At 40.7% G+C, this 10,797-nt stretch overlaps 1 protein-coding gene and 1 long non-coding RNA gene across 2 annotated transcripts in view; both read left to right on the top strand.

Moving 5' to 3' along the window:
• The first annotated feature begins 5,920 nt into the window (after positions 1-5,920).
• LOC109470440 lies at positions 5,921-7,227 on the top strand. The gene is made up of 3 exons (XM_019769393.1): positions 5,921-6,247; positions 6,810-6,948; positions 7,214-7,227. The coding sequence occupies exons 1-3, from the start codon at positions 5,984-5,986 to the stop codon at positions 7,225-7,227; spliced, it is 417 nt and encodes a 138-aa protein (XP_019624952.1). The 5' UTR covers positions 5,921-5,983.
• Positions 7,228-10,361: 3,134 nt separating this feature from the next.
• The window catches only part of LOC109470446, a 2,360-nt gene continuing 1,924 nt past the window's right edge, over positions 10,362-10,797 (top strand). The window contains exon 1 of the long non-coding RNA XR_002140258.1: positions 10,362-10,523. This is a non-coding gene — a long non-coding RNA (uncharacterized LOC109470446). The remainder of the gene's footprint in view (positions 10,524-10,797) is intronic.

Genomic DNA, 10,797 nt, shown 5'->3' with positions numbered 1-10,797 from the left:
TTCTCCAGCTTTGGCGAGTACAACACTTAGAGCCAAGATAAGAGTTCACCGAATATTACTTTTTTCTGTCTTCTCAGATATTTTGGTTTAAGTGTAGAAATCTTTTCGGAGACAAATCAAGCAAAAAAGAATATATTTTGGCATAAATAACATTATTTTAGTATTTGTCTGCCATCCGCGCTTTTGTGCCATTCCAGACTTAAAGGATCCGAACATTTTGGGATTTTCTTTTATTATACCAATATTGCAGGCATGCAGTATATAGAGTTTTAGTGTTGCCTGAATGACATTGGTGTTTTCAATCATTACATTCAAAATAATCACATAGCATATTAAACATTACATTGTATTTACATACATATATACAAAAATATATAAATATTACTGATATAAACTGTACATTCCAGGTATAGCAAGTTCTGATTATAGTCTGTAGAGTCTGATAGACTGATGTAGGAAAGAGTTCTGAGGTCTTGTTCTTGTTCAGGCTGAGGGAAGGGGGTGTAGATGATGTTTTTGTTTCTAACAGAACGTCCAGTACAATAGCATTAGTTCTAGAGAAAGGGACAAGGTCATGTAGGGGGTGGTTGTAGGGGAATGTACCATTATACTGCTTCCGGGGGTCTCTATTTTGTAAAATGCCAGTTACTATGTCAATAATCCTCCATATTTTAAATATTCGGCCAATACCTATCAAGCTTGGGCTCACTACAGTATGCTGATACTGAAGTATAAATTTACAGTACTACAATCGCGATAGCAACAAAAATAACAGATCACTGATGCTTACTCCAATCAGAGTTAGGACATCAGCCTACAGCTCATCCTATACACCACGACTGGTCACTATCAGGACAAGATGAGTCCTGATCTTCCTAACTCAGGTGCACAAGCAACTCAATTGTCTAATATCTTGGCATTAAGTGATCTCTTCTAAGCTAAGAGCAAAATTCAGTAGATTTCATGGTCACAACAGCTCTGACCTTACTTGCTCACGTTTCATGTCTTGTGGGTGCGCCTGCTGTACAGCTTTACGACCTCATTAGCATTATTACTAGTTTTTTAACATTGCCATTTGTTTGTATATAGGGTATGATATTTCATGGCATTGTATAGTATTTCATGTTTAATGTACTATATTGTAGGTATTTGTATTTCATGTTAAAAAAGTTTAATGTTGTAATCTGTTTTATATTTAATATTGCAATCTGTATTTATATTGTAGTATTTTGGAGGACAACTTGTAGAGGTGTCAATGCACCTGTTTTGTTTTGTCTTACCTTTCACACTTGCGGTAAATACAAATAAACAAATAGAAATATAGAGCTGAATCTTTATTTGTCTATAAACATGGAAGATCTATATACATTGGAAATCACCAGCGTTTAGTTGTTCAGTCACGCAACCTCCAAATCGGCTGGAATGGAATAGTCCAAACGCGAGATCAGCGTTCGATCCAACCATTTTTGTACGCTGTTGTCAGACTTTACAATGAGACTTTGTAATAATCTACTCTCCGTAATGGTATTCACATCTGCCTGGACTTGTGTTTTTAAGCCGTTATTTCGTGTCCCTTTCAAGTATAATACCCGAAAGACTGTGTTTTGTTAGACCTTTCTTCTAGAATTGTTTTAACTCGCTTAAATGTCGCAGCAGCAAAATACCATAACTTAATGCTACTTTAAAGATCATAAATAGATGGAAAATGTTTTTAAAAATGTACAGTATATTGTGTATTTTAGTATCAAGTATCATCTTAAAATGTAATAAGTAGTAATTCTGTGTCACAAGTCAATATGTATTTAACTTTTCTTTTCAAGTTCATTGTGGTGAATGCTGGGAACGAATCTGATAGTCTAGTGTATAGTGCATTGCGTACATCAGTATATTTAGGAAACACAATCAAAAAGTTATATTCGTCCTCAATAAGCTCTGGACAAAATGGACAAACCCTCTGGTCATTGGAAATTTTAGGGAATCTTCCGGTTTCTACACTAAGTTTGTACTTGGAAAGAAAATTTAAATACATATTGACTTGTGACAACCCCTACATGATATACATAGGGATATATATTAAAGACTGTATAGATATTAGAAACGATTGTATAAGTTGATACCTATCTCATACTAGCCACCCACTTTTATATTAGATTAGCCTTATGAAAATGTAGTTGACATGTACTTACTTACGTTAGTAGATGCCATACTTTGTACACTGTACAATTGTTGCGGAAGAAAGTTATTATTAATAAGCGTAACATGCTCACGGCTTTGGTACAAACCTCACAATTTAGTCGTGCGGCTTTGATGGGTTTTGATTTTCAATAAACATAAACAATAAACAAAATGTCACAGGCCTTAACTGACCTGAGCTGTTTGTGGGAATTTTCCTTTGGTGCTGCTCAAAGATTCGGAGTGCCCATGAAATTTCCTCACTCGACTTTTCCTTAGTACAATTTCTAAATTTATTTTAGAAATATCAAGTCTGTTTTTGTATTTTAGACAATGACGATGTATCCTTTAAAATTAGTATTGACTAGTTTAAAATTAATGAGGTACTAAGAACACTGGGCATGACGCACAGTCTTCCTGTTACTACTGGGGACCTAATTTATGACTAAAGTACTTACAGTTAAGTGAAGCCTTTTTCCAGTCGGCTCTGGATAAATTCGAGGTGTAGTGCTCTCAGTTGGTAGACTAATAAATAGATTAAGAACTGCGAGTGGCGTGCATTTATTTAACTTCTATCTTTCATCTCTTCTGATCGTTATAAGTTGATTGAATGTTTATTTAGTTGTTATTTTTTACCCTAAGCCCACATCAAATTATTTCCCTGGTTCTTGGTAGTACCTGTCCTTAGTGCTGAACACCAATTAGTACATTCCTTAATTTTTCTCTAGTCAAGAAACAGGGGCATAAATTGGTATGGCCCAATCCTTAGTCATTTTCTGTGTGGGGGTGAGATCCTGTCAGCCAATAGGATTGTGGCATTTCAAGTCGTACATACATATAGAAGACGTCTTTCCTTGTTTCCAAGGACATTTCAATAAATTCATTTCAATCCTTGCTACACACATTGCCTATACATGTGCTTCGTACGTTACCTCTAAAATGGAATAAATATGGGCACAAACGCTTAGTTTGTGATAGTAATATTTCAAAACTCTATCATAATCCAAAAACTTGTATAAAAGATGTAATTTAGAATTGTCAGGTAAGGCAATTGTTTGGCCGGGTCATACCAAAGACTTTACAAAATGGTACACACTTCGTTCTCTGCTTACCACTTAGCACACATGAGGAAGAGTGTGAGAAGGTCAAACACACAGCACTACCAGCAAACTAGCCCCCTGCTGTAGTGCATTGCACAACTGTGTGTCGCCCAAGGGCTACAGAAATTGAGATGGGAATTAACACCCTGCGCTCTACATAGAGTACGGGAGACCTTCTTCTTCAATTGTTTTTATAGACGACATAGAAATGCACTAAGGCGGGAGCCCCAAGCAATCTTTTCCCCGAAATCCATTTATTCATTTATTGAATTACTAAAAAATATTAAGTATTTAGAACAAAACTCTGTTTTTCAAGTCTTCTTGTGACTTGTATAAATGTTATGGTGCAGGTTTCACAAGGGTTTTGAAATTAAGTGTTTATTATCAATAATATGAGAACCAACGAATGGGATTGGCTTGGTCATACTATATAACGTTTCATTTTTGTTTTAGTGTCTTATGCTGAAAGCGACTAATTTCTAACATTGACGTTAAAGTTTAAGTCCGTAGCTGTTTATTTATAAATTGTGTACCTAAAAAGGGATTGGTTGTAACAATGACTCTCATTTAAACCTCCGTTGATTCAAATCTTTGTTCAGTTCTGTTCGATTAATTTTATTCGAGAGTCCAAAGTACTTGTTCCAAAAGAAATTGCTCTGTTGAAAAGTGGAAATAGAAATAGGAAAATATATAGCACTTTCTTTAGAAAGTTTGCCAAAATGTAATCAAAACTTAGAGCCTAGTATAGTAAAATGTATGAAGTGTACATTTACGCAGTCACACTCCTATGAATTAGTTTTCCTGTGAATTTTTAAGACACCAACATTGGTATTGAATTACTTGACTGTAACTACTTGTCGACGCCGTGACACGTCGTGAGTAGATGTGTATTCTGTGAGAGACCACCTGGCTTCAGTAACTACAGGCTCTGTTGTGGTTACTACAATATATATCATTTATGGTGGCAGAATACAGTTTTCGCCCTATAGTTCCTATATTTAAGCACCCAAGGTGACTCACTTCGACGCGGTAGAAATTATAGTAGGATACACTAGAGAAGTACGGCCAACTTATATGTTTAAATGTCCTGTATATTCTACAAAATAACTGAAAACCAAAAAAAAGTTATGTTTTTTAACATAATGACGACGACTTTGATTTGGCCCTCTACCGGGGTCAACGGAACTGCAGCCAGCTCACTCCCTAACGCGGTTGCGTAATGCCGCGCATTTATATACGAACAGGGAAATCTTCACAGTCCAAATCATACGGTGTATGGTGTACTCATGGCTACCTGTCACATAAGTCACACTAGCTAGGATTCAAGAGGTCTGTCTGCACTACTTTCTATACCCGCGTCATAGACCCCCGGGTCGCCCATTAATACTGTGTTCTGCGGCCTTAAATATCCATCGGGAGGTCAAAAGTCAGGGGGTCAGGGGCCAGTCTTCAACCTCAATGATCTCTGTACTCAGTAACAAATATGTCATCTTTGCTTTGCCAATTCATTATCTGTATCATGCGGCACTTCTAGGTACTGGAGTTATAAGCAAATGGAACGTTCGTTTTGTCACTTCTAAAGGACGTCACTGGACTGTACACGAGTAGTAACGTGACATGACAAGCAATATAGTAATGTACTGTATCATTGACTGTATCACTTACATCAAAACAAAAAGGACATTTTTTACCGGATCTTTTATTCAAATTTTGGATGTACTTTGTACATGTATTCTCATCTTCCTTGCTACAAGTACAAGTGACTAAAACATACCACGGTGCGTAATCCTAAGTGCTGACATGTTAACGATGAACGGATGCATATTATAACCGTGGATGCAAGGGGGGCGGCGCGCTGCTCAATGACGTGAATCAGTGCTCGGAGTTCTCCCATACAGGTATTTGTTCACTCCAGATCTCCACGCTCGTCCCCAGCGCCCGTGGAGAAGCCATAGGTTATAGATCGTGGCTTAGCCCAGGCTATGGAAAATAAACTTTCTTTAATGCAAATCTGTCGTTTTTGTTTTCTTTGCGCTATCTAAAGGGTTATGATAACCTACTCCACTTTGGCGGTATTGTCGTGCGCGCTCGCTAGTACGTAGCGTTACACGGCGGCCATCTGAATACATGTAACGTTACACTGCATTCTTTCTACTATCGGGACCTAAAACAAGACGCAAGATTCCTATTTTGGGGTATAAAATGCTGTCACAATGGTAATATATACCAAATGAAACGGACCTTTACAAAGTACCTCATTTGGTGACGCTATGAGTGTACCGTTATCCCTCTACATTTGCCCAGAAGGGAGTTAGTCGCGGAAGGAACTTAGCCACGGAGGGAGTTTTGGCATTCTCCACGGACGCTGGGAGATCTGGAATCAAGATGGCCGCCGCATAATTAATGAGCTGGCCGGGCCAGGCGGAGATAATGTATGCAGGCGCCGAAGGAGACCCGCCCAGCCCCGATCGCTGCCGAGAATGGCCGACCGCCATGGAAACCCGAAAGATAATCATATGCAACAGTCCCGCTACGTAACGGGCAGCCAAAAATAGCCCTCGGGAGACACCACGCTCGGTAGTTCACAACCAAAACAATGGAAAGTGCGATCGTCGTATACGTGTTACCAGACTCTCTGGCGGGAAAAGGTGCCAAAATGGGGAAATCTACATGCCAACAGATTGTCAGAGCGGCGTTACAACGCTCTGGAAATGGCGGAAAGGCTGGAAAACAGCGAAGAAGTGTCCAAAAACACAGAAAGTGGCGCTTGTCGAGCCTCCAGAGAGGGGAGGGTTCCGTGTCCTCACAATGACTGCCACGGCAGTGCTGTGTTTTTCCAGAGAGGTGCAGGTCTGGACGTGCACTTCCGCGCAAAACATGGGGCAAAACCGGACGCTACTACGGAGAAGGCGGCAAAACAGAAGCTGAGAAAGTTGTGCTTCGAAGAAATGAAGCAGAGACTGCAAGACATCGAGGTTGGTCTGGCGTTTTAAAGATATTTGTATCTTGACTGCAGTGGAAAATATTATGGCTTGCCTCTCTGCATGAATATTTCAAAGCGTTCTGTTTACCGTTTAGTCTAGGGCGAAAGTTATGGAAAACTTGTTTCTTGGTTTTTTCAAGTAATGCAGGCAGTACTTTTATCGATGGTGTTGAAGTAATTTTCTCAGCTTTTACTTCAATCTGACACTGTCTATCAGATAACACCGCAAAACATATGATTGATTTGACTACAAATATTCCACAATAGTTGTGGTGTTTTCAATACTGTCAACAATCTGCCATTTTATAAGTGTCTTAGCATAATTTCTATATATGAGTGTAATTTTCCTGGCCTCGTTGGCTACCTTTTCAATGTGAGGGTGTGGAGAAAGTTAGGTGTTTTGATATCAAGCTGTCAATAAAAATTACACCATTTTCCATAAGGCCAATGGTCTTTGATGGATGTATGGTTAATTTTTGTGGTTATATTTCCCTACTGCAGCAAACCATATGCCTGGGTAACGTCTCATTTTTTTTTTTTTTTTTGTTCTGTAGGCACAGGAACAAGAAGGTCAACAGTACGAGGTGGCATGCCCTGCTCTGAAAACCACAGTCACTGCTACCAGGCCTGAAATGGCAGCAAAGAAGGTGGGCATCATTCTCTATGCAGGTGGCTTCCTGCATACCTATGCAAGTGGGAATGCACCATACTTCTTGAGCGTAGAAGACAAGGAGCTGGACAAAACAGTGCACATTGATTATCATGTCTGGTACACAGAAGGCAAGGCAAAGGTACCATGTATTGTTTGCAAACCAGTTTTTGTAAAAATGGCCCAACACCACAATGTACATCCCGCCAGCAACAATGACTTTGATCACGAACCGGCTTTAATAGATGCCGACATCTCCGATCCACTGGAGGAGTGTCTGAAGCGTGTGTTTGGCTTAAACTCTTTCAGGCAAGGCCAACTAGAAATTGTGACAGCTGTCCACAATGGAGGAAACACCTTCATCATCATGCCAACCGGAGAGAAGGGGCTGCACGAGCTAGCTCCATGGCAGCAGAGCTCCTCCATGGAGGTTGCTCGTTCAGCCCTCAGCTCTGCAGAGCTCCTCCATGGAGGTTGCTCGTACAGCCCTCCGCGATACCCCCGCAGAGCTCTGCGCCAAAACAAGCCAATTCGTTGGTTGGCGTCACAGGTTCAGATTTCTATAGAGCTCTGTAGATATCAAGTGAATTCAATGTGAGTAGTAGGCGATATACAGCCAGTGCTGTGTCACAAATAAAGACTTCGTCACGCAACTCTGCGCAACACGGAGAGCTCTGCGCCCTAACAAGTCAATTCTTTGGTTGGCGTCATGGTTCAGTTTTGTATAGAGCTCTGTAGATATCAAGTCAATTCGATGTTAGTAGTAGGCGATATACAGCCAGTACTGTGTCACAAATAAAGACTTCGTCACGCAACTCTGCGCAACACGGAGAGCTCTGCGCCCTAACAAGTCAATTCGTTGGCTGGCGTCACGGGTTCAGTTTTCTATAGAGCTCTGTACGTAGATATCAAGTAATTCAATGTGAGTAGTAGGCGATACAGTCAGTACTGTGTCACAAATAAAGACTTCGTCACGCAACTCTGCGCAACACGGAGAGCTCTGCGCCCTAACAAGTCAATTCTTTGGTTGGCGTCATGGTTTAGTTTTCTATAGAGCTCTGTAGATATCAAGTTAATTCAATGTGAGTAGTAGGCAATACAGCCAGTACTGTGTCACAAATAAAGACTTCGTCACGCAACTCTGCGCAACACGGAGAGCTCTGCGCCCTAACAAGTCAATTCGTTGGCTGGCGTCACGGTTCAGTTTTGTATAGAGCTCTGTAGATATCAAGTGAATTCAATGTGAGTAGTAGGCGATACAGTCAGTACTGTGTCACAAATAAAGACTTCGTCACGCAACTCTGCGCAACACGGAGAGCTCTGCGCCCTAACAAGTCAATTCGTTGGTTGGCGTCACGGGTTCTGTAGATATAAAGTCAATTCAATGTTAGTAGTAGGCGATATACAGCCAGTACTGTGTCACAAATAAAGACTTCGTCACGCAACTCTGCGCAACACGGAGAGCTCTGCGCCCTAACAAGTCAATTCGTTGGTTGGCGTCACGGTTCTGTTTTGTATAGAGCTCTGTAGATATCAAGTTTATTCAATGTGAGTAGTAGGCGATACAGCCATTACTGTGTCACAAATAAAGACTTCGTCATGCAACTCTGCGCAACACGGAGAGCTCTGCACCCTAACAAGTCAATTCGTTGGTTGGCGTCACGGGTTCTGTAGATATCAAGTCAATTCAATGTGAGTAGTAGGCGATACAGTCAGTACTGTGTCACAAATAAAGACTTCGTCACGCAACTCTGCGCACGACAACACGGAGAGCTCTGCGCCCTAACAAGTCAATTCGTTGGTTGGCGTCACAATGTTTCTTCATCTTTTTGTTTTCCATGTTTCTTATTGGTAGCATATCATAATTTGAGTTGGATGCATTTTTACAAGTCTATATACATTTTGTTCCACCAAGGAGGTTCTACTTTTTTTCAGTCCTAATTTACGGTCAAACCCTTCTGAGAATATTGTCGTTTTTGACTTGGGTTGTTTTGAAAAAAAAATCACTGGTGCTCAAAAACAAGAGACACGTAAGCCTCCGATCCGTACAAAAATAAAGTGTCGTTTATTCATATTTGACCATACACACAGCTTTCCGCCACACATGAGCAGCGTCTGCGTACATAACAAGTCAATTCCGAGGTAGGCGTCAGAATAATTAGTATTTGAGAGCTCTGTGGAGGGAGCTCCTGGCACAAACAAATCAATTCGTTGGTTCGCGTCACAAACTCAATAACTACATTGAGCTCTGCATAGCTACTCCATGGAGATGCTAGCACAGCCCTCTGTGATATACAGAGGTCTGCAACAAAACTAGTCAATTCGTTGGTTCGCATCACATTGTTTTTTTTTTTTGTTTTTTGTGTATATTAAGTAAATTCAATGTTTTATTTGTCATTAATTTTCCCAATGGATCTATAGTCTACGGGGCTCCAACCGCGGAGCTGCTAGCATAGCCTTCCGATAGTTGTCACAAAGAGCTCTGTGACCAAACAAGTTAATTCGTTGGTTGGCGTCGAAATTGTTTTTTTATAAGACCTCTGTAAATAAACCAAAACAAGTCAATTCGATGGTTGGCGTTACATGTTGAGGGATACACTGTGTCGCGCGTTATGGTGGCACTCTTCAGATCGACATTATTTTGCGGCTCGACCCACTATGAAAGAATACATGTGGTTCACGTAATCTCAAGAAATAGAGTACATGTACATTAGTACAAGTTGAGTGCGTTTTCTATTCAATTAGACTATGATGTATACCTTTCGAAAACATTTTCTGGACAGAATTGGCTTCCAACAAGTAAAAGATACATTTGTCCCACATGTTGTGTGGCCATCACTTGATCTTTAATTTGCTTTTTGCCCCCAATTGGTCATGGCACTACAAGTACAAGAAAACAACAACAACAAAAAAACATACATGACAGAGTAATGACAAACATTGCTTCATTGCAAATCAACAAAAGTTGCACTCTATCTAGAACGATATCTGAACAAAACTTGCATTAGCTTCACGATCGCGGGAGACCCTGTTAAAACAACTAAAGACGCACGGGAGAAATTCCTTGGAGGCTACATAACATTCTCGTGCAAAACTACTCGGTTGGGTTAAGGCAGCCTATGCTCGAAAATTCGCGTTCTAGTTCGACCGCGTGCTGGCCAGGAGCGCTATGGAACTCGAACGCGGTTCGGACTGTTCCACTACTGAGCGGTTCAGGGGGGCGCAATGTATATTACAGATACCTAATCGTATTTCACGCCAAGGCGCATTAAACATTGATTTTACTATATCTTAGTTGCATTTACACGTACAAAAGTGTTATAATGTCTCGTTTTTTGGGTTGTATTACATTTTAAACGTTTCAATCAAATTGTTTGGGAATTGTCTCCTCCCACGAATGTGGCATGAGCCGCGCCCAGTACCGTGTGCAAAGTTTGCAAAAAAACAACACTGTCAACAGATGGCGGAACCAAGTCGTGTTTGCGTCCATGTGCGAGGGGATGCCGCCGACTACATGCCTCAATGAGCTACGACAGGGCATTGCAGCCTTATTTTCAGCTCACTACTGAACTTGTGACCGCCGTGAGAATAGGATTTCAGCTGCCGGCCACGGACGAAGGTAAGATTTATATAATACTGAACCCTTTGTCTACATGACATGAGAGCGGCGCGCCCAGTGCAGAGTAGCACGTGCACGCATTATTTCCAAAATTTATTTGTTAAGTTGAAAACGTCAATAACGTAAAATTATCATTGATAGTGTATACTATTTACCATAGTTATTGCTCATATCAACCCAGTTACTAATGTATGGCTCCATTTCGAGACGTTGGTCCAGGCATCAGCTCGATCGATCTCATAATTTTTTGGTGATGGCCTGGGGGGGAGGGGGG

Source organism: Branchiostoma belcheri, unplaced genomic scaffold, assembly GCF_001625305.1.
Source record: "Branchiostoma belcheri isolate BF01 breed outbred unplaced genomic scaffold, Haploidv18h27 scaffold225, whole genome shotgun sequence".
Taxonomy (NCBI): Eukaryota; Metazoa; Chordata; class Leptocardii; order Amphioxiformes; family Branchiostomatidae; genus Branchiostoma; species Branchiostoma belcheri.
The sequence above is the reverse complement of the archived record's forward strand: the minus strand, read 5'-3'. Positions and strand labels throughout refer to the sequence as shown.

Bases quoted from the DNA above. Each gene is read 5' to 3' on its own strand.
- LOC109470440 (XM_019769393.1), top strand. From the start codon at position 5,984: ATGGCGGAAAGGCTGGAAAACAGCGAAGAAGTGTCCAAAAACACAGAA. The intron at 6,248-6,809 runs GTTGGTCTGGCG...TTTGTTCTGTAG, and splicing joins AGAGACTGCAAGACATCGAG to GCACAGGAACAAGAAGGTCA.